The 21,569-nt window shown below is 48.1% G+C and overlaps 6 protein-coding genes across 6 annotated transcripts; 4 read left to right on the top strand and 2 right to left on the bottom strand.

Moving 5' to 3' along the window:
- The first annotated feature begins 203 nt into the window (after window positions 1–203).
- On the top strand, window positions 204–2,262 carry F9C07_2282013 (putative O-methyltransferase). Its single transcript, XM_041290922.2, has 3 exons — window positions 204–781; window positions 911–1,676; window positions 1,737–2,262. Exons 1-3 carry the CDS (start codon window positions 521–523, stop codon window positions 2,045–2,047), a joined length of 1,338 nt encoding a protein of 445 aa, XP_041144625.2. The 5' UTR covers window positions 204–520; the 3' UTR covers window positions 2,048–2,262.
- F9C07_2282012 (uncharacterized protein) lies at window positions 2,257–14,633 on the bottom strand. The gene is made up of 11 exons (XM_071510534.1): window positions 12,547–14,633; window positions 10,170–12,489; window positions 8,981–10,115; window positions 8,272–8,928; window positions 7,888–8,209; window positions 7,641–7,825; window positions 7,227–7,508; window positions 6,397–7,110; window positions 6,083–6,342; window positions 2,668–6,026; window positions 2,257–2,599 (listed from the first exon to the last, which is right to left on the bottom strand). Exons 3-10 carry the CDS (start codon window positions 9,557–9,559, stop codon window positions 3,602–3,604), a joined length of 5,424 nt encoding a protein of 1,807 aa, XP_071365038.1. The 5' UTR covers window positions 9,560–10,115; window positions 10,170–12,489; window positions 12,547–14,633; the 3' UTR covers window positions 2,257–2,599; window positions 2,668–3,601.
- Window positions 10,488–12,785, bottom strand: F9C07_5017 (fungal-specific transcription factor domain-containing protein; the record flags this gene model as incomplete). The annotated part of the gene is made up of 2 exons (XM_041285337.1): window positions 10,488–12,489; window positions 12,547–12,785. The coding sequence occupies 2 exons, from the start codon at window positions 12,783–12,785 to the stop codon at window positions 10,488–10,490; spliced, it is 2,241 nt and encodes a 746-aa protein (XP_041144623.1).
- Window positions 14,634–15,274: 641 nt separating the features above from the next.
- F9C07_2104861 (uncharacterized protein) lies at window positions 15,275–16,102 on the top strand (the record flags this gene model as incomplete). The annotated part of the gene is made up of 2 exons (XM_071508983.1): window positions 15,275–15,379; window positions 15,698–16,102. 2 exons carry the CDS (start codon window positions 15,275–15,277, stop codon window positions 16,100–16,102), a joined length of 510 nt encoding a protein of 169 aa, XP_071365037.1.
- Window positions 16,103–16,434: 332 nt separating this feature from the next.
- F9C07_5016 (putative short chain-type dehydrogenase) lies at window positions 16,435–17,537 on the top strand. Its single transcript, XM_041290921.2, has 4 exons — window positions 16,435–16,527; window positions 16,583–17,117; window positions 17,193–17,292; window positions 17,351–17,537. Exons 1-4 carry the CDS (start codon window positions 16,491–16,493, stop codon window positions 17,420–17,422), a joined length of 744 nt encoding a protein of 247 aa, XP_041144622.1. The 5' UTR covers window positions 16,435–16,490; the 3' UTR covers window positions 17,423–17,537.
- Window positions 17,538–18,141: 604 nt separating this feature from the next.
- Window positions 18,142–20,407, top strand: F9C07_5015 (putative trytophan synthase alpha subunit; the record flags this gene model as incomplete). Its single annotated transcript, XM_041290920.1, has 3 exons — window positions 18,142–18,277; window positions 18,343–18,646; window positions 18,712–20,407. The coding sequence occupies 3 exons, from the start codon at window positions 18,142–18,144 to the stop codon at window positions 20,405–20,407; spliced, it is 2,136 nt and encodes a 711-aa protein (XP_041144621.1).
- Between the last annotated feature and the right edge of the window lie 1,162 nt (window positions 20,408–21,569).

Here is a 21,569-nt window from a genome sequence, read left to right as displayed (position 1 = left end):
TTTGCGAACTAGACTGCCAAGAAAAGATTCTGATAACAAACCGAGCATCAAAGGCCTTTAGAACGACAAAAAATACAGAGAAACCCAGCATCTTACTACTCGATTATAGTTAATTAGTTACTTTCATCTTGATACAGCACAGACACCCAATCTGATATGGAAGGGATCATCCGGCCCGTACCGTTGTCGCTCCATTTCCCCTTTTGGAATAATCTTCTTTTGGAATACCTCCTTTTGGAATACCTCCTTTTGGAATATCTCCATCTGGAATATCCCCATCTGGAATATCCCCCTTCCGGAGTATCCCATTCTGGAATATCAGCTTGCTTGTTCTTCCTTCGCATTTGGGAAGGCAAAGCGATGATGTACAGTATCTCCTACGACCACTCACAGCTTCGTAAAGGCACAGCAAACTGCTTCGAATTATGCATTCGCCTTCCCATGCCTTTGGATTACATCTCTTCGAATGTAATGAGGTTCCGATTGGTCACATACAGACAGATCTGCATGTTCTCCGAGAATGCTTGCCAGCCCGCTAATTGTACAGGCAATTACAAAATATGTCTATCATAATATACTATTAAGAGAGAAGACTCCTTACATTTCTCTACCTAACCAAGTTTTGGGAAAGCTGTACACCATGGAAAGCCTGATCGCGAAGATACAGCAGGAGGCTGCTTCAGCCAATTATGTGGAGCGCAAAAAGCTCCTAGACACCTTGCGAGACTTACAATACAGCATCGAGACCCCCGAGGATGCTATGCAGAGAGTGATACACATGGTATGAATTATCCTGAACTATCGCACTTGCAGAAGTACCTCAACTTTCTCTTGCCAGACTTTCGAGTCTTGCTTCCCCTAACCCTGCTAGTTATTGTCCTCAAAAGCTAAAAAAAAAAATGTCGCTTAGAATCTTCACTTTGCTGCAATCCGCACGGCTCTTGACTTGAACCTTTTTAATGATATCCTTGACAATGCAGAGCCCTCGACTGTCAATCACCTAGCAGCCAAGCACTCTGCAGACCCGTTGCTTCTCGGCAAGTACCGAAACTCCAGTTCAGTCCACAGTGCTCAATGCGCCCCAGAAATTCTAACTAGGAAGACAGGTCGTGTTCTACGCTATCTAGCGTCGCTAGGGGTGCTTAAAGAAGCAGGCCGAGACACCTTTACTTCGACGCGATATACATCCAATCTCGCCAGACCCGAGATTCAGGCCGGATTGTACGTCTACTTCGACATGTGTAACCCAACCTATCAAGAAATGCCTCGTTACCTTGCGGAAACAGGCTACCAGAACCCTACCAGTTTCACCGACGGCATTTTCCAAAGGGCTCACAAAACGGACTTGCACACATTCGCCTTCGTTCATGGCGATCCCGTGAGGAGTGCTCACTTCAATCACTTCATGAAAGCACAACGCGGATCCCAACCCAAATGCTTCGACCTTTACCCGTTTGACGAGGAAAGTAAGGGCTGGCCATCCGATAAGCCCCTATTCGTGGATGTCGGTGGCGGCGCCGGATATCAAACCGTCTCCTTCCTAGAGCGATTTCCAAATCTCCCTGGTCGGGTGGTTTTGCAGGACTTGCCGGAGCCGATCGAGGACGCAAAATCGGTGGTTCCGGAGAATGTCGAGCGAATGGCGCATAACTTCTTCGAGCCACAGCCTGTCATAGGTAAGAAACAACGAAAAAGGTGTTGTTATCATGATTGGTCTGGGACTGATTGGAAGACAGGTGCCAAGTACTACTATTTGCGAATGATATTGCATGACCATACAGACGAGAATAGCATCAAGATTCTGAGTAATCTAGTCCCGGCTCTGGGGGAAGATTCTCTGATTTTGCTTGATGAAATGGTCTTACCCTCTCAGCGCGTGGATGAGGCGTCCACACAACATGATCTGACCATGATGACGTTTCATAGCTCCATGGAGCGATCGGAGGAACAATGGGCGAAGCTTGTAGGAGCCGTGGGACTGAAGATCAAGAAAGTGGTCCCCTATGCACCAGGTTACAATCTGGGAGTTGTCGTATGTGGGCTCTGAGGGATCCCTGGCACATTAAGAACTTGATAGAGAGAATATATCACCTCAGAGCTCCTCATGAATAGAATGTCCTAGAAACCTCGTGTCCTCTGTAAGTTGCCAGGTCGAATAGACATCAGGATATATACGAGAAGAGCTACTGATACGGTGAGTCTCTTACTCAAATACTCCAATCTACTACAATACTACAACCAGGACATGGTTGGGAAATATTTCTAAGTCTTGAGAGCGACAGATTCACCATAACTTCCTAAATTTATCATGGTATAATTTAAATTACCACGAGATAAAGCAGTTGTACAAAATTCTATTGAAAATAAAGCTTCTTAATGTCGTAAAAGCTATACATGATCTAGAAATGCTAAGAAACCTAAGCACATTCTATGCAGTAAAAGTATGTATGCGAAACGTTCCCCGACTCAAAATCCGCTATTGACAGCTCGTAGTCATCTTGCCCTCCAATGGATATAGCCTCATGGGTTTCTTTCAACTTGAAGAGATGTTTGTTAATTCACTGCATGCGTGAGCGATAGCTTTTGATACGGCTTGTACCTGTTCCATGGTGTGAAAATTAGCATGTTCCCTTGTCTCCAGATATTTAGAAGTAACCACCGACTTACATTCGCAACGTCGAAGACCTGGAAATGGTCACCTGGGATATCCAGATAAGGCATCTTTGCCTTTGTAAGCATCTCCCATCCCTCAATAGAAGTCCTGGGGTCGGAGCGATCCTGCAACCAATCGTTCTCCAACCCCCGACTATCATTTCTCGTGTTTAGATGAAAGCCATCCCTTGATCGGAGCAAGAAAGTCCGTGGAATCGATCGACTGGTCCTTGTCACAGCCTCGGGTTGGAAAGCCCCAAGCATACCCGCGCAGGCTTTGAAGCTTTCCCTGACAAGGTTGCGAATAGTCTCGCCGACCAGGCCTCCTCTATTTCTATCACCTTTTGTAACGGCATTGATGATGTTCGCAGAGAGCGGCTTGTGATTTAGTGGCGGCGGTGAATCGATGAGAACTACACCGGTGACCGGGTAGCCTCCTGCCATTAGCACTCGAGCAGCCTCGAATGCAACAACACCGCCAAACGACCAGCCACCGAGGATGTAAGGACCGGACGTTGTCCTTGCAATAAGCCGTGCATAAGACTGAGCCATAGCAGGAATTCCTGACCAGGAATCGGGGTCCAGAAATTTGGGGTCGTGGATCGCATAAACCGTGCGATTGAAGGGTCTTAGTCGGTGATATTGAACACAGATGCCGCTGCCGTCGTGGATTAGGAACAGAGGGGCATTTTGGGGGGCCTTGTCCTCGGCGAGATGCACAATTTCGGGTTGCTCTTGTAACTTGAGAATCGCCGCAATCCTCAACTTCATGGACGCGGGCACTTCTTTCTTTTCGGCTTCCAGTACTGGAGATTGTGTTATTTCACCAAGGATTCGGGGGGATAAAGGAGAAGAAATCTCAACTTCAACTTGGGCTGGTTTTGCGTCATCTATATTTGCCTGGAACATGTCAGGGGCGGACTGTACGCCTCTAAATAGCTGCTATTGCCTAGTTCACTATATATGGACCTACTAATCTCTCAATATCTCTCACTGTTCTGCATTCGGATAGTTCCAAAGATGAAAGTTTCTTGGAGTTCGATGGACTTTGCAGACGGGCTTCCAGCTCAATCATCATCAGTGAATCAATCCCAAGAGCCTCGAGCTCGACATCTGACTTGACGGAGGTAATATGGGCACCACATGTTTCGGCAATTATAGACGCAATGAGTAGCTTATCTGCAGGCGTTGCCGGTGTTGTTGGCATCGTGACAGAGTCCACAGTCTCTGCTTCCGAGATAGGGGTGGGTCCTGATTGGCCCTCATCGCTGCACAGTTGCTCAATGTCTTCAACGGTCTTACACTCCTCCAGAGCTGATATATCGATTGAGGTATGAAGCTTAGAAGACAGGTTGGACGAAAGTTCAATCATCATGAGCGAGTCAAAACCGATGGCGTGAAGGCTGGTGTCCGCAACTAAGTTTGATGCCTCTAGATTGCAAGTTCTCGCAATGATCTCTCTGATAGCTGGCTGCTTGTCAACGGGCATATCAGGAGGCTTTGAGTTAGGAGCTGACGGTTTTGGAGCTACTAGTTTGGCTCTCTCTATTGGGACAGATTGATGTGAATGACCAGATCTCGCAGCTGCCAACCGGAGGGCTTGAGCCATTCTCGTTAGTTTCACTCGCTGGAAGGCCATCCCCTTGAAGACAGCAATGACGCCTCGTGAATCGACCGCATATGCATCTGCTATGATCACGTTGGTAGCTGCGATTTCGAGATTGCTGCAATAGACTTCGAACGTCGTGTCTGAGAAGGGGATATTTCGAGTCATGGTAGCAGATTTGACCTCCTTGCAGATGCAGACTTCATCATTCTCAATATTGAGATTGGCGACGAAACCAGCAACATGAAGGAGGACATCCATCATGACCGTGTTCGCCCTTGAAGGCTCTCCTTGTGAATTGGGGAAACGACACACTGCGAGCGCTTCATCTTGGTCGATGCGCACCGACTGAACCATCTGATACAATTCGGAATATGTGACGACCCGGGTAAAAACCTTTTCATACAGGGCTTTTCGGAGAAACACCTGTGTGCTCGATTGGTCAACGCGCAAAAACCGTTCCTTTTGCCGTTCCATGAGCGGCACTAGCTTTGCATACTTTTGGGCATGAGCAGCAGGTCGTGTCTTCAGCTGCCCCTGACAATGAATCACCTGTTGCTGCGGATCGGAACCTGCGTTGTATGAGGCCACAGTGAACGAATAGTTTGTCTTGTGGTCACCGCCAGGCTTTATATAAACCCTAACAATTGCAGAAGATTCTTCTGAATATAGCAAAGGTGCCGGATATAGCACATTCGAAAGTGCCCTGGTGGCTTCTTCACCTGGATCCCGCTGTATCCACTTGGAAGCAGCTAGAACAATCTCGTGGTAGACCGATGCAGGACATAGAGCCTGTTCACAGACACGGTGACCCAGAATATATTCCTTGAAGACCGCAATTGGCGTCTCAAAGATGGCCTCCCTATTCGTCTCCGATGGACGTTGAACAATCTTGGACAGGAAGGTGTACCCAGTTTGAGAATCAGTATTTTGATCACACTTGCCCGAGGCTCTCTGAGTACTCTCACGTGGATAGTAAATACCAAATTCCTGCTCTGAGAACGGCATGACCGGAAGGGTGGTTAAGGTTGCTCGCTCATCGAAAGCTTTTCGCCAATTCAGCACGGTAGTGGTTTGGTAAAAATGGCATAGTAGTCTAGCAATTGTCGCAGATGCCGGAGTTCCTTTTCGTAATGAAGGTAGAAGATGTGTAGTGTCTCTATCCAATCTAGTGCTGACCATTGGTAGCACAGATGGATGAGGCCCTATTTCTATCCATCGGGAGATTTCAGCCCCCATTCCACTACTAGAGAGCTCACGAATGCCTGCGTTGAAAGCAACGGTCTGGCGACAATGCATGGCAAAATACTCAAAGGTGAAAGCTCTTTCACCAGGTTGAATAACGCGGCCAAACACGTTGGATAGAACAGGGATTCTCGGACATGAGATTTCGAGTGTCTTAGCGACTTCCGTTAATTGAACCAATATAGGGTCCAATGCGTGTGTATGATAAGCCATTGGAACGTCGAGGATTTTCGACCGCGTCTTCATCGTACCGAGTTTTGCTTTCAGAGATTGGAGCTGACTGATTGGGCCCCCAACAACGCAATCAGACTCACTGTTATCACAAGATATAGCTAAATCGTGAAATTCTGGGCTGTTGCCAATGTGCCGTCTCACGGTCTCTGCACTGAGGTTAACCGCAAGCATTGACGTTTTTTCAAGTTCACACAGCTCCATCATAAGCTTTGCTCGATGTGCTACCAGTTTCAGACTACTTTGCAAATCAATCACACCAGCAATAACTAGGGCAGCGTACTCTCCCAGGCTAGTAACCAAATTAGCTATAGAACCGTAGAAGAGGAATCTGGTGTATGAGCATACCTGTGACCCAGCACAATAGTTGGCATAATACCCAGAGAGATAAGAAGGCGTGCTAGTGCTACCTCCAAGACAAAGACTGCTGTTTGAAGAGATTGTTGTAGTAGCGAAGATGAGTGAGATTGCCGTTCTTGGTCGTCTTTGCATGCGATTACATTGAGACATCCCGGATATCCATTGCTCAATAACCATCGGTCGCAGTCCAGGACCACTTTCTTAAATTCGGGTTGAGAGGTTAAAAGCTCACGGCCCATTCCTAGGTACTACAATGTTTGTTAGTTCCGTAAATCCAGATGTACTGTAATGGAGAGCTTCACCTGTGATCCTTGACCAGAGAATGCAAACACCGCACGTGGCTGTGGATTTGCCGACTCGCGAATGTTGTAAATATCTGCGTTTCTCAAGTTGTCGACAATTTCCTGTATGGTGGAACCGGTAACAGAAATACGATAGTCATAGATCTGGCGGCGAGCCGTGCTAGTATAAGCAGCATCACGAAGAGAACTCGGTAACGAAGGAGCCTCCAGATAAGAGATCAACGCATCTTTATAGGCAAGGAGGCTTGTGTGGCTTCTAGCCGAGAACCCAAGCATATAGCTGTGAGCCTCGCACTGCTCCTCATTTTGAGGGGTAGCTTTGAGGCTAGAGTATTCTTGCAGTATCAAGGCACCGTTAGAACCCGCTGCACCAAAGTTGTTAAGTAGAGCAAGCCGCGGGTGTCTCGAAGATCGAGGCCAAGTAGCACCGTCACGATCAATAGCGGATCCGTCTGTGCCAAGGTCTTTGATCTTAGGGTTAAGTGTCTTAAGGGATATCTGTGGGGGTATTTTGCCATGTCTCATCATCAGAAGTAATTTTGCCAATGCTGCACCGCCGGAAGCGGCCTCGCAGTGGCCGATGTTTGCTTTGATAGAAGTAAAATGGAGAAGATTCCCTGGATCTCGACCGTTGCAGAATGCTCCGCGAATGCTAAGAAGCTCATTTGGGTCCCCGGCTTGTGTGCCTGTGCCATGTGTTTCCACCACAGTAATCTGTGAACATGTTAGTAAATGCGCTAGCACCTGGTGGTAGCAATCGAGCGGAGGATGCCTGGCGGAGAAGGGAAATTCCTACGGCTGGTAAAAGTTACCCGCTTGGGATTACGCACCTGATGAGGATGAACCTGGGATTTCTTTAGTAACGTTTGAAATAAGTATTCCTGCGTTGGTGAATGAGGATGCGTTATGGAATGCGCATTGCCGCTTTGATTAATCTCAATGCCTCGAATAACCCCGAGTATTCGATCACCTTCCAATATCGCATCGTTCAGCTTCTTGATCACGAATGCTGCACAGCCTTCAGACCGGCAGTAGCCATCTGCCGAATCATCAAATGGCTTGCACTGGCCAGTAGGACTTAGGAAATGCGCTCGATCAAGACCAAGATACATCTAAGACGCTGTCAGTTCATAATGATTTCAGAAAAGTGGCTCCATTGGCTTGGAGAGCATCATGGACTGCTTTTTTTTTTTTTTTTTTCGTTTTTCTAATGAAAACTGAGGAAAGTGGAAAGATTTACTCACGTCAGGACTACTGATGACATTTACACCCCCAACCAATGCCGACCGACAGTCTCCAGCCTGCAGAGCTCGTGCTGCTTGATGAATGGCGACCATCGATGACGAACATGCTGTATCCAAAGTGATAGATGGCCCACTCCATTTAAAGACGTAACTTATCCGTCCACTCTGAAAAGCGCGTAACGTTCCTTAAGGTGAAGCGATTAGCATTGCCACGGTATCGATAAGAGTCAAGCATGACAGGATTTACCTGGGCTGTAGTAGACATCAATGTGGTCTCTAAGATTGTCGGTATAGTCCAATGTAGCGTTTCCGATAAAACAACCGAACGTCCTCCTGGAGAATGACGGGGTTGAATCAGGGACATATCCCGCATCTTCCAGTGCTCGATAGGCAGTTTGGAGCATGACTCGTTGTTGTGGATCCATTGAAAGGGCTTCTCGACGGGAGATACCAAACATTTCGTTGTCGAACATGAATGGGTTTTCTAGGAAGTTGCCGTACTTTGTTCTTAGAGTACGGCCATCTTTCTTCTGATAAAAGTCTTCAACATGGAACCTTGAAGACGGAATCTACAGAATCCGAGTCAGTTGGGAAGCAGTTGGGGGAGATGTTTGAGATCGTTGGGCTTCACCTCGACGCAAGAATTGACGCCTTCGGCCAAGTTTTGCCAAAGGGCATCGGTATTGGAAGCTCCTGGAAGGTCCACACCCATACCCACAATAGCAATATCATTAGATGACAGCATCCCAGTAGTGTCTTGTAGCGAGGGGCGTGGTTCGACGATTGACGCAGCTACAATGTTCACGTTATCTGGGAGGGTATATCTGGCTCCTGATATGCCGTAACCAGGACCGAAATTCAAAATTTCAAAAGAAGCATCCACAGCGGTGGCTGGCTGCTTGATAGCGGCAAGTACGTTATCCTCTACCGCTACCCAGTTCACCGGCTCTAAGATCATCATCTCAAGGAGCTTCTCGCAGAGTTCTTCCAACGTTGCCAGCTGGCCCGAATCAATTGGCTTCCCATCAATATTAGAAAACAGCGGGGCAATAAGATGTAAGGGTGTTGAGAACAAGAGTATATTGTTTCGGAGGTCTTGAAGTATATCCCTTCGGACTCCCTCGAGCTGGTGACGGTCATGATACAAGGAAAAAATATTCGTTGGCCGTATCTTGCATTGGGAGGGCACACTGCTTTGGCTGAATTGCTGAAGATGATCACCTCTACCGCTCAGGGTAACACAAGTATCGGAGTTGATAGCACTCAAGTAAATGTAAGAAGCAGGAGACTAGAATTGTCAAATCAGCACTTGGGTCTCTCAGATCATGGACAAGTCATACTCGTCTGTTGTGTTCTTCAAGCAGTTCTCGGGCGTGCTGGGCCGTAATCCCGTCGACGACCAAACTACAGGGCAGATGTGGTGGACAGGTTTCTTTGCCCATCATAACCTGCTTGTAGCTTTCGATCCGGATGCCTACATGCAGAGCTACGTAGAAGAAATCTTGGCCCCGAGATAGCAGTTCGATGGTATTCCTGGACGTGGCCAGCGCCGCACCAGGCAGTAATCCGGCACAGAATCCAGCCACACCAAGGATGACACCAGGCTTCTCCGTCGAGTATCGTAAATATCTAAGAAGCTGAATCGTGTACAGAGATACATGTTGAATGATGCTATTCCGTTGATAACACGCCTGGGGTCGTATGAGGCTTTCCGGCTCCACGAAGTCTTCCAGCTTGATGTCTGAGGGTAGACGCTGGCTGTGAATGACGGAGGTGATCTCTTTCACAAAGATGTCATGGCAGGCTCGTAAGATGATCTGGCCCTCTGATGTTCTAGCATCCTCAGCTGCAGTTCCCAGAGTTCGTTCCGAGAAAAGCGCATCAGAACCCAAGCCGGCGAAAACAGGAATTTGATGCATCTTGATACGGAGTGTTGAAAGCCGCGTGGGGATCGATTGTCCTGGGAAGCAATGAGGGAGATGATGGTGCCAAACGCGGATGACATTTGTATATCTACCTCCCGTTGTCCTCCTCTGGATGCGTGATTACTACAGCTAACCAGATGTGACTATTGAGTTAAGGCATAGGGAACTGTCAAATTGACGTCCCGACACAGAGCACCGGCACTTGGCCGACTGCACGCTACCCGCTGACGCTAAACAAGATCATCATGAGGCGTTTCTATACGTGTATATCGGAAATTCCCACCAATTCGGCGGCGCGGATAGAAGCATCGTTCCTCAAGGTTTCGAAGATGCCATACAAAACATACTCCAAGAACATGAAGAAAATCACTCCCTAAATGGGTGTGAAGGATTCCGGAACGACTCCTTCTGGAACGGAACAGACTAGAAGCCATGCTTAGTGGCGGCTTCCGGCCTCGGGTCTTCCGTAGATCATTCGTATAGGGACCGTTTCAGGATTAGCGCGGGAGGGCAGGGTTAGTTAAACCCAGTCAGGAAGGAGTACAAGAATCTGTATATCCTATCAGTATACGTATCGTCAAATTAAGGAGCAAGATAAACAAAACTTTAGCTTTGGCTCCCGGTTCGCCAGAGGAAGATGATGCGTTATCTGACTGACTTGACGTGAATCAGAATCGGAGATTTTGCCACGTGTGGCTATACGGAACGGCGGCCCTGGAGATGCAACCTCGTGGAAGCCCCTGAGATCCTTGCTAACCTGAATGTCTAGTCGGAGTCTGTATCTAGTTTAGGCCACGGGTTTTCGTACGGCCGGAAAGACCGGGAATTACTGCATCGGACTATAATTGAAGTTCTATCGATCTATATCTATCTATCCTTCTCTCTTTCAAAGGACGTAGAAGCCGATCGTGTATCCCTTTTCTCAAGGAGTGTTGCCTATTCCCAGTGCATCTATTGCGTCAAGCGCTCCATCTGAGTGGCTGCTGCTCCATAGGTCAAGATGATCTTGATAGGCTGCCCATGTGTTAATTTCAACTGCTCCAATCGACGAGCAAAGGCTGTCGTCCGTGAAAAATGTATTATCAAAAGTGTGCTCCAGCCCTCCTCCCGCGAGGGACCCCGCCGGTGCGTCAACCGGGTTCGCGGATGATGGCGTAGTTGAGCTTATAGTATCGGGTGATTGCTGCAGTGTCAATCCTAGGGTGATTCTGCCGCAGTTGTTCGTCTGCTCCGAATTTTCATCCAGGTTGGTCAATATGTCATTCAGTTTCGCGACAAGTGCTCGTGTGAGATTTTCAGCTCGAGCAGCGAAAGGTTCGGTTGCTGCGAAGGCCTCAAATACAGCTAAGGCTTTGAAGATCCACTGAATTGCCCTCCGTGATCGAGGAGAGAATGGGTTCGCTACAACGTATCCAAGAATGGTCACCGTGGCGTTCCACAGCGGGTGCAGGATTGCGGGCGAGCCGAAAAAAACGTCGGAAGAAGAGCAGAGACCATGGACGATAATTGTCATGGTTATGGCGTGCTGCAGCGAGCAGCGAGCATGGTGGTCTGTTTGTGGCTGGTGGACAGGAGAGGAATTGGAAGGCTGTGGGAAACAGATGAATGGCCGCTGAAGCATAATATACGCATTATGATAGTATACTTCAAGTAAAACCCGTTGGTGGTGGAGCCAGCTGGGTGCTCCGAGCTCTAACACTATCGGACTCTCTGCCGTGGACATAGATTCCGTGTGGCCCGTGTTCTTCCTGGGGCTAAGGAGGTCATCCGGTAGTTCATTGCTCCATTTCTCTAAACAAACAAGCGATGTGGCTAGTAGGTTCGCTCGCCGTTCTAGCGCTGTGACGTTGCTGGCATCCTCGTATAGTTTCGACGTGAAAATCAGTCGTTGGATCTCGGCAAGAGACACCGCGAGTTTCACCGCATGAACGAAATAGGTCGAGATGTGCAGGTTCTTCCAACACGCCCTCGTCGTTTGTTCATCAGCTGACGGCAACGCACACGTTATCGTAGTAGTCTGTACAGCGACTGGCTTCCCAAGCTGCTGGGAACATTGTATATCGAGCATGAAGAGTAACCACCAAATCCGTTTCTGAGCTATTCTTTCTTTTGGCTGGAGACGCTCACTGGGCTCCTCGTGGAGATTAACACTATGGCTGTCACGGATGGCGGAACCAAGCAGGCTATAGGCCTCCCTGAAATTGCTTGCATTCATGAGATACAAAGACATCAGAGCGTAGCATTGCATCGATAGGAGTGTGGGCTCGGTCAGAAGGGCGATATAATCGCGGCAGCGACGGAAATATCCATACCCTACTGACGAGATATTGACCGCACAACGGCGCAAAGTCAGGATGCGGGAAGTTAGGCCGGCCCCATGGCTGTATTGGATTCCTAAAGCCGTCATACAATTTACCAATGCCTTGGTCAATCTCCCAACCTCGGAATCTTGTCGCCGATCCAAATCCAACAGCGATTGGAATTCCGCTTCATCAGAAACTTGCAAGAGCGGATGATATGCTTCCCAAAACATTCTCAGAAAATACATTTGTTGATCCTCCGTCAAGTGCTCATTGCAGGGAGGTTGCCTGTCCGCCAACGCTGCAATATTCGGCAGATCAGGAAACGGACCCGGATATGCAGTTTTCAGATCCGCCATTGCTCCGTGCGTGGAGGTGCGCGACGTGGTCCTAGAATCGGCAAAGAAGGCATCGATTTTGACGAAGACATACGCCGGGCGGTTGAGCGGCTCCATGTGCTCGTCCAGCTTCACGCGGCCATGATTAGGAATAATCTCAGTGGCACTACCGGCAGGGGCTGAGGGCATTTGCGGTCGGCCGACGGTGACCGGCGCCAGGGAGATTTCCGGAGACGCATCGAGTCGAACACTGTCCCTGGGACGGGGCTCGGGGTGGTGCTCTCTTCTTCAACGGTAAGTAATAATCAGTAATTATCCCACTCCGACTGCCAGATCTTCTTACCCGGTTGAGACGAGGGTCTTAGACTTTTGCCTGGCGGCTGGACTGGAGGTCCACGTACATCTGACTTTATCAAGCACACAGCGTGGGCACGGCTTCTCCCCGCACTTGGTGCGGAAGGTACGGCATCGATCGCATGCCCGCGATACTTTCTGTCGTTGTTTGGATGTCAATGCCGAGCTTGAAGCGCGTTGATCAGGACCATGCCGCGCTGGCATGGCCAGATTGAACGTGTGAAACATTGGAGGCGAAGCCCGTGGACATATTGCGGGGGTGGGTGGTCCCCACGCAGCGAAGGGAGAATAAATAGGAAGGCTTGTAGCATTGTCTGACGGGGTTCTGTTGATCAAATCCGGCCTAGCATCTTCCCGTCTTCTTCACGGCCACCTAGCGGGATGTTGCATCGAGACTGCAGACATGGTCGACAAGGTTCGCAGACACTATTTCTGCAGAAACTATTCCTGCAAGACACTTGCAGGCGGTTCTGGGCCCGCTCATTCGAGCATCTAACGGCCCTCTCCGAGCATCGGACTCCCTCTGGCCACTTCTTCAGCGCGGTTGTATGCTAGTGTAACACATGTTAGCGGAAAGGACACGGCTCGGTTCAATGCAGCGCAGATTTTAGTGGTCAGTAATTGCCGAATAGTGCGCACAGTTGCACACATAAGACTATTACTGAGATGGGGTGTGAAAAGATCGTGATCCCTGTGGAGCAGTTCGCTTAAAGATTAGGCCTGGAAGGGTGGTCCAGGATCCTATTATATCCACTTTAGTACGAGCTGGGAGTGGGTAGGGTGGGGGGGAGCCTTTGGCCCCCACGCAGATCTAACTGCCAGTGCCTTCGGCAGATTGGCAGGGTGGCCAGAACAAGGTACCTTGAAAGGCGTCAGATACACACCACATATAGAGGAGTCCTCTGGTATACAAAATGGAATCTGGCAAGTCTGACAAATAATCATGTATAGCAACAAGGTGAGTCATAACGAAATGTTATCGACCACTCTGAGAACCAGGCTATATAACTGAGTTTCATAAACTGTACCTAATTGATCTGCAATATCCCCCCTTATCTACCTCGTATAACCATTTAACTACTCTATATGATGATACAATCGGGCGGAAAGGTCCGTGATGGGTCCCCCACCTTATCACCCTATCAACTACTTCTCCGGAGTAAAGTGGTCGAAAATAGTAGGATTCCACTCATTACAACAAGGGATTTCGAAAATTACGCCTCACAAATCAGCAGACGGAGAGAGACACGACTGGTCCAGACTCACGCTTCATGACCCACCACTACGGCAGCCGTATGACTGGAGGAAACCCACTATATAGGCAATTCTAGGTCGAACCTTAATACCTGAATAAGAAGGCGCTAAGATTGCTTCACTACGCCAAAGTGGAGGAAGGAGTATTTACCACGGGCTACGGTAAGGTCAAATTAGCCACGCCCGGCCCAGGTGGAAATATAATCCGAAATGGCTCATTTCCTTTCAGGGGATGTACTTAGCACCAGGCTCATTAAAACCGAACAGCCTCATCAGTTCCCTTATCTGTGTGAGTTCCGTTACAGAAACGTTCTAGTTTGTTCAACGCAATGATCAGTCAGCCAAGCTACACCTAATCACCAAGGATGGGCCAATTCTTCAACAACACACTATAACTGTATTGTGTAATGCAGATCGTCCAAAGACAATTTCTTGTACGTAAGTCTTTGTTTTACTTGACTTCGTTCCAACTTTAATGGTAGATTAGCTGGGCGGTGAATTCAATCCTAAGCGGTGAACCTACTCTTGGGCGGTGAATTAAGTCACCGTCCTAGTGTGGGTCTTCAAGTGGTGGTAGAGCGTTCTATAGACGTAAGCCAAACTTGTTTAATAAAACACTGGAGTAATGCCGTTGGTGCTCAAGGGTATAGACATCTTTATTTTGGGGCTATACAAAAAAAAAATCCATACAATGGGGGCCATGGGTGATGATTGTAGAGGGCCGGGAAAATAACGGGCGGGGCTAAGGTGAGGTATGGGGACTCTATTTTGGTCACATGACCAGTGCTTTGTAAGCTCAGGCAAGCGCTCAGTTTCTCTTTGGATCGCTCCCGGAGCATACCGGAATCACTCAGGACACGCACTTTTATACTCATCCCACGATCCAGGCCGCCCACTGAGCAAAAAGCGGCGCCAGTTCGGGCTTGAAACGGCAAGAGAACGTTACAAACAAACATATAAACATACATGGTTTTAGTGTTTGAATGTCTATATTTTTATGCTTGAAAAATGCTTGGTACTGCCGAGTTCGACAATTACAGAAGTGATCCTTATGTCTGGGTTACTTGAGCACTCACAAAATATCGATGGTACAGCTTCCACCAAGTATTGCTTGACCCTGCACATCCTAATACTGACTGTATCGTGTCCTGATCCTTTACAAGTTGTGGGCATTTAACGCAAGCGCAAAGACAGTGAATGTCTCCTAGACGAGCGTTTATGCTATCAAGCTTTGCAGACTCGGAAGTGGGCCTCAGGCTCCTATTCATTGGTACCGTTGATGGATACGCAAAGGGAAGGATTACTGATATATCATCCTAAAACAAGCCAGAACATTATATTCTCACTATTAATGCCCTGTCGTGTCACACGCATGACGTGATATCTTATTACGCGCTATCTGACGTTGTACATCTTCGCCTAAGGCCAACCATGACCAGTATCCAGGCATCCCTTCAACAACGATGACGGAAGAAAAACGCGTCCTCTCCTTTGGGACGAGATCTAAGGAATCCCTCCTCATTGGCTTTGGAGGAAAAGTGGATTTTCGCGATGCGTTGCAAGTCCAGGTCGTACTCAGCTCCTCATTGGTTCAGTTGAGGTGAAGTCATGTTGATGTGGAACGTGGCCTGTGGTTACTGTGTATCGATTACTATGACTGGAGGATAACGCAATTAGAAAGGAGACCATGATATCAGGCTGCTCATCCTACTATCACGAACTTACTCCTGACAGCCAACAATATGCCACATTGACCAAACATCATGAATGGTCAACTGAAAACATACCCTTTCAGAAATGCTCCAACTCTCAGAAGAAGACGAATACACCCCTTACCGATCTGTCGTTTTTCTACCTATTCGCCAACAATATAAATATACATACAGCCGCCGAGCAAGTGGCCTCTCTTACGCTATCACCATGTTATCAGAGGAGACATTGGCAACTTATGGAGCCCGCCACTGTTCTGCGCATGCAAATTCCCCGAATACCATGATAAGCTCGTCGATGTTCTCGTCCTCTGTTCCGAGACGCTGTATGTGCTACCGAAGAAAGAACTACTAGCAAATCCTTTAGAGATATCTCTTCCTGCTGCAGCGGTGTGGATAGAGACTCTAGCTGTACAGATGCACTACTGGGACGACAAGTACGACAAGGACTCTGGTATTGGTGTTTCAGGCAGAGGGCGCTCACTGCGGAAAGGAAGGGGTGGGTTTTATGAGAGATGGAGCTTTTGGCGGGAGAGGTTCGGAAAGCTGTCTAGGGGCGAAATCGAGGAAGACTTCAGTTGAGGGCGGTAGCAGTGGATGCGGCGCTGACTATGAGGTTGAAAATGGATATGTCGAATGAAGGTATAAAGTAACAGTCAAATCATCGGTGAAGGAGGGATAGACGCGCCCCATTGTAGAAACTATAGTGGAACCTAATAACTAGAATTCGATTGGCTGATATATAGTCTTGGTGATGGAAACTTGGTCGGGTTTCTGGATTGACCGGAAGCTGGATTTAATCCGCCGTGACAGACGGCCCCCACCTTTAGTCCGAAGTGCTTGGTCATAATATATAATCCTGTCTCGGTTCCAGGTTATGACTGATGACCTGTGGATAACTGGTTGAACACTGCCTCTCCCTGACTAAACTATCCAAGTCTCATATTACTTAACTTCGGCGAATCTCAAGATGGGCCAGGTTATTTTTATTACCGGAGCGAATCGAGGTGAGTCAACAACGCATTTTAGATATCGTGTACCGGAGTTAACGGCACCATACAGGCATTGGGAAAGGTCTGGCAGCGCACTACCTTGCGAGGGAGGACACCACTGTCATTGCAGCCATCCGAGATGTCTCAGCTGAGAACACAGAAGAACTACGTGCTTTGCAAAAAGGCCCTGGCTCCCAGTTGATTCTCGTCTCGCTCAGCCTCGACATCCCATCGAGCGCCACCGAGGCAATCTCCGAAATACAAACGCAGCATCACATTGAACATATCGACATTGTCCTTTCCAATGCAGGAATTTGCAACCACTGGGGCCCTGTGGTGGACATGACTGATGCGGACGTGCTTTCTCACTTTGACGTGAATGCCCTCGGACCACTGAGGCTGTTCAGGGCCACAGCACCATTGTTGCAGAATGCCAGTCAGCCCAAGTTTGTCTATACCTCTACTTTAATGGCCAGCTTCGGTGAGATGGAGCGCCTTCCGTCCCTGGCGACGGCCTATGGAATGTCCAAGGTGGCTGGCAATTACCTGGTCAGGAAAATTGATGCAGAGCACAAGCATCTGATCGCGTTATCAGTCGACCCTGGGTAGGTTCTAATCCTACGATCATTCTTCTTTTCTAGTGACTTCAGGATAGTTTCTTGCATGCTAACTTTGATCAGACTTGTCCAAACAGACATGGGTAGTCGTAGTGCGCAATCCATTGGATTAGAAAAGGCTCCATTGACCGTTCAAGAGAGCGTCCAAGGAATTATCAAGCAGGTGTGTATAAAGAATTCGTCTTCGTCGTTTTTGAATGGCAGGGCTGACTTCTTTCAAGATCAACGAGGCACAAAAGTCAACTACATCTGGTAAATTTGTTAACTATCTCGGCGACAGAGTCCCCTGGTAGGCCAGAGATAAAGTCGGATAATCTAGACTGGTAGTGGTAAAGAAGAGCTATCTTGGATGGAAATCCTGTGAGGATGGTATTTCAGTTTACTTTGCTTAGATCCGGTATATAATGCAATAGAAAATAGGGTAGTCAAAGGACCAGGCTCTAAATTTGCTTTCTTGCCTGGCAAAGCTGTACAGTAGGTCTATAGCATGAAATCAATTATAAATAAATTATCCTGATGTGCAGGACTTACTTTGGCCGGTAATGACCAACCAGTCCTTTATGGCACAAGACCCACTGAATCCGAGGTTCTCACGGCAATACTCCCCAAAGCCTGGTAGAGAATGATACTGGAAAGAAGCCATCTTAAAACTCTGCAAGTAAAGCTCTGCTGTTATTTTGTCTGGCTGCTAGGGCTTTTTTTATTGATGATTCATCTTGTTAAATCGTGTCCGCTTTGTCAGCGGGGAGAAACAATACTCGATGCAACGAATGATCTCAAGGAACCCACCAGGTTTATCTGGTCACCATTTAGATATCAGCGCACAAAAAAAATCCAGCGAGGTGAGTCATGGAGTTAGCCAGACATTCTTATTCTAGAGCGCTTTCTTTCTTCAGCTCGGTGATGTCTTGTTCCCCTCGGCTATCCTCTTTTCATCCGCGCCGTCTCATCTTCCTCCCTTCACTTCGTTGTTCATATCCTGAAATCTCACATCGTGCTCCCCTCTTTCACAATGGAGCAGATTAAGCAAGTATTTTCATATGCGAAGCAGCAGAATCGCGCTGTTTTGGGGGCCTATGTTACCGCAGGATATCCCATTGTCGAAGAGACAGTAGATATTCTCCTTGGCCTGGCGAATGGTGGTGCCGGTATGTATTGGTTATCGCCCTCGGTCTGTCAATATATAGTATCTAAGTCTGTGGGAAATTGCTAGATATGATCGAACTGGGTGTCCCATTCACCGACCCAATTGCAGATGGTCCAATCATCCAGGAAGCCAATGCGAAAGCTCTAACCAATGGCGTGACAATTTCGTCTGTGTTGAATATAGTGCGCGAAGCAAGGCATCGAGGGCTCCAGATTCCCGTTCTGCTAATGGGTTATTATAACCCGATACTGCGTTACGGTGAGGAACGCATGCTGGAAGACTGCAAAGAGGCGGGTGTCAACGGGTTTGTAATCGTGGATCTTCCTCTTGAGGAAGCCATTCGATTCAGAAGACTCTGCGCGAGCAATGGGTTAGTATGAGCCTATTACTATAATCTTGCATGGAGCAATGATTGTGCTGAAACATCACCTGCAGGCTTTCTTACGTTCCCCTCATTGCTCCCTCCACCTCCGATTCTCGCATGAAACTCCTGTGCAGTATAGCCGATTCGTTCATCTATGTTGTATCAAGAATGGGCGTGACTGGTGCAACTAAGAAACTAAACTTGAACCTTCCTGAACTTCTAAGCCGGGTCCATACTTGGTCTGGAGATGTACCATCCGTGATTGGCTTTGGTATCAGTACGCGCGAACATTTCTTGTCTGTACATAACATCGCCGAAGGTTGTGTGATTGGCAGTCAAATAATCACCACATTACGCGAGGCACCTACTGGCCAAGCAGCTAAGCATGTCGAACAGTATCTATCGAGTATCACCGGGCGAAATCATGGAAGAGATTCACAGGAGATGCTGACCCAGCCACTTTCGCCTGTTCCGCAGCCAAAAGCCATCCTCGCCGAAAATGTTACTCCCAACAGCCTGTCACTGATCGATCCACTCGACACAATTCACTCCGCTGCACAATCGTCGCGCTTTGGTGGGTTCGGCGGTCAATACGTTCCTGAAGCCCTGATGGGTTGTCTCGCCGAGCTAGAGAGAGGCTTCGAGGAAGTACGACAGGATCCTAGTTTTTGGGAAGAATACCGTTCCTACTACCCTTATATCGGTAGACCCAGCCCTCTCTGTTTTGCAAAACGGCTTACTGAACATGTCGGCGGTGCGAATATCTGGATTAAACGAGAAGATCTCAACCATACTGGAAGCCACAAGATCAATAATGCCTTGGGTCAGATCCTTCTGGCTCGACGGCTGAATAAAACTCGCATTATTGCTGAAACTGGTGCTGGCCAACATGGAGTCGCAACTGCAACTGTGTGTGCGAAGTTTGGAATGAAGTGCACCGTTTATATGGGTGCTGAGGATGTCCGTCGGCAAGCCTTGAATGTGTTCCGTATGAAGCTTCTTGGTGCCGAGGTAGTGGCTGTTACCAGTAAAACGGGAAGCTGTACTCTACGTGATGCCGTTAATGAAGCTCTACGGGCATGGGTTACTAACCTCGAGGATACACATTATATCCTTGGTTCTGTTGTTGGACCACATCCTTTCCCAACAATTGTACGCACCTTTCAATCTGTGATTGGCGAAGAGACCAAACAACAAATGAAAGAATCCGTTGGCAAGCTTCCCAATGCTGTTGTTGCATGCGTTGGAGGTGGCAGCAATGCATCTGGCATGTTCTATCCCTTTTTACATGAGTCAGGCGTCCAGCTTTTAGGCGTGGAAGCTGGTGGAGATGGTCTCGATACGTCTCATCATTCAGCAACGCTTTCTGCGGGCAGTAAGGGTGTGCTTCATGGAGTCTACACCTATCTTTTGCAGGATGAACATGGTCAGGTTTCTGGAACGCACTCTATCTCTGCTGGTATGGACTATCCAGCCGTGGGACCAGAGTTGAGCTCTTGGAAAGACAGCGGGCGGGCTCGGTTTATTGCTGCCACAGACGCCCAAGCTCTAGTCGGCTTCCGGGCATTGGCAGAGCATGAAGGTATTATCCCGGCTTTGGAGTCCTCGCATGCCGTATTTGGCGCCATGGAACTAGCCAAAACGATGAAGAAAGGGGAAACGGACATTGTCCTGAATCTTAGTGGCAGAGGCGACAAGGATGTTCAAAGTGTTGCTGCTGCTCTGCCACGGTTGGGGCCTGTTATCGGATGGGACTTGAGATTTTGAACGCCTACAGTCTTATAGATGGTGAATAACCATACTCTGATATCTTGAGACGTTGAATTTTAATTTGTCTTGGTGCTTTCTCCACTCACTTTTATTCGCAGCAAGGGGGGCAAATCAGTCCCTTTCGCAAATCTTTTCCCGCTACTTCCCAGTAAGGACCCTGCGTCTGAAAGAATAAAATCAGCACTAGTTCAGAATCCAAATGCCTAACATAACCCAAATTTGCATAGGATTGATACGTGCGAGAAAGTATAAATCCTACACTAGAACAACTTTGTGTATAATAGCCACCAACTAGTGTTTTTCCTTTATTTAGAGTGTCTCACCTGGTCTCACCTAGATCTGCCGAGAATCTATTTTAATAGAATGGTATCAAAACATTCCTTCTGGGCTTCGTGATAATATAAAAATAGAGAGTGGAGTTACAAGATCCAAAGTCTACCGATGCTATTCCGTACGTGTGATATCACGTGGTATGAGTAGGAGCCAACCTGGGAAACCAGGATACTCCGCTGGGAGAGCAAGACAGGCATCTCTGAGGATTCTGTACGGGATGCACGGGCTACTCGGCGAGCGCCTGAAAAGTGACTGAAACAGCTTATGAAATCGGCAAGGGGCCTGCTGAAAACAACTGCTCACTTACTTCGTATGCACGACTACTGATCAGGTCGTCTTGGCCTGAGAATACCAATTTCAAGGTTTGCCATGCAAGAACGGACCTATTCGGATGTGTTTGCATGATCGGCATTCTTTGTCTTCTTCTCGAAATGTGTTTGTGTTCCACCCAGGAGGATGAGAGCACGGCCCGTACTCTATCACAGAAGATATCCTGAAGCCGGCTTGACGACTACGATGTCACAATTAATTATCATGACTGGGGTACGGAGATGGCATCCCACCCGCCCCGATACCACATTTGGAGCAGTAAGTTGGACAGAGGTTCCAGCGATGGGCCCATCGTGGAGACACTCAGCCAGTGCCTGACATTACGTTAGCAGCCACAAAAGAACCGCAGCCACTCGTGTACGTATAACAAACGCCTCTTAATGCCGTGTATAACCCTTACACAGTCACATTGAAATCGTGGCGAAAAAAAGAGGGCAGTGGGGCGCCCGAGAGTGCGTCAGCTTGCAGTCTAGAACTTTGGTTGCGACCAAACATC

The sequence above is a fragment of the Aspergillus flavus genome, chromosome 3 (genome assembly GCF_009017415.1).
Source record: "Aspergillus flavus chromosome 3, complete sequence".
Taxonomy (NCBI): domain Eukaryota; kingdom Fungi; phylum Ascomycota; class Eurotiomycetes; order Eurotiales; family Aspergillaceae; genus Aspergillus; species Aspergillus flavus.
Note: the sequence above shows the minus strand (reverse complement) of the source record. Positions and strands in the feature narration are given on the sequence as shown.

Coding starts and splice junctions, on each gene's coding strand:
- F9C07_2282012 (XM_071510534.1), bottom strand. CDS start 9,559: ATGCATCAAATTCCTGTTTTCGCCGGCTTGGGTTCTGATGCGCTTTTC. Junction 7,826..7,887: donor TGATGTCTACTACAGCCCAG/GTAAATCCTGTC, acceptor CTTCACCTTAAG/GAACGTTACGCGCTTTTCAG. Junction 6,343..6,396: donor TCTCTGGTCAAGGATCACAG/GTGAAGCTCTCC, acceptor CAAACATTGTAG/TACCTAGGAATGGGCCGTGA.
- F9C07_2282013 (XM_041290922.2), top strand. CDS start 521: ATGCTTGCCAGCCCGCTAATTGTACAGGCAATTACAAAATATGTCTAT. Junction 782..910: donor TGCAGAGAGTGATACACATG/GTATGAATTATC, acceptor AATGTCGCTTAG/AATCTTCACTTTGCTGCAAT. Junction 1,677..1,736: donor CGAGCCACAGCCTGTCATAG/GTAAGAAACAAC, acceptor ATTGGAAGACAG/GTGCCAAGTACTACTATTTG.
- F9C07_5016 (XM_041290921.2), top strand. CDS start 16,491: ATGGGCCAGGTTATTTTTATTACCGGAGCGAATCGAG. Junction 16,528..16,582: donor TATTACCGGAGCGAATCGAG/GTGAGTCAACAA, acceptor GGCACCATACAG/GCATTGGGAAAGGTCTGGCA. Junction 17,293..17,350: donor TCCAAGGAATTATCAAGCAG/GTGTGTATAAAG, acceptor ACTTCTTTCAAG/ATCAACGAGGCACAAAAGTC.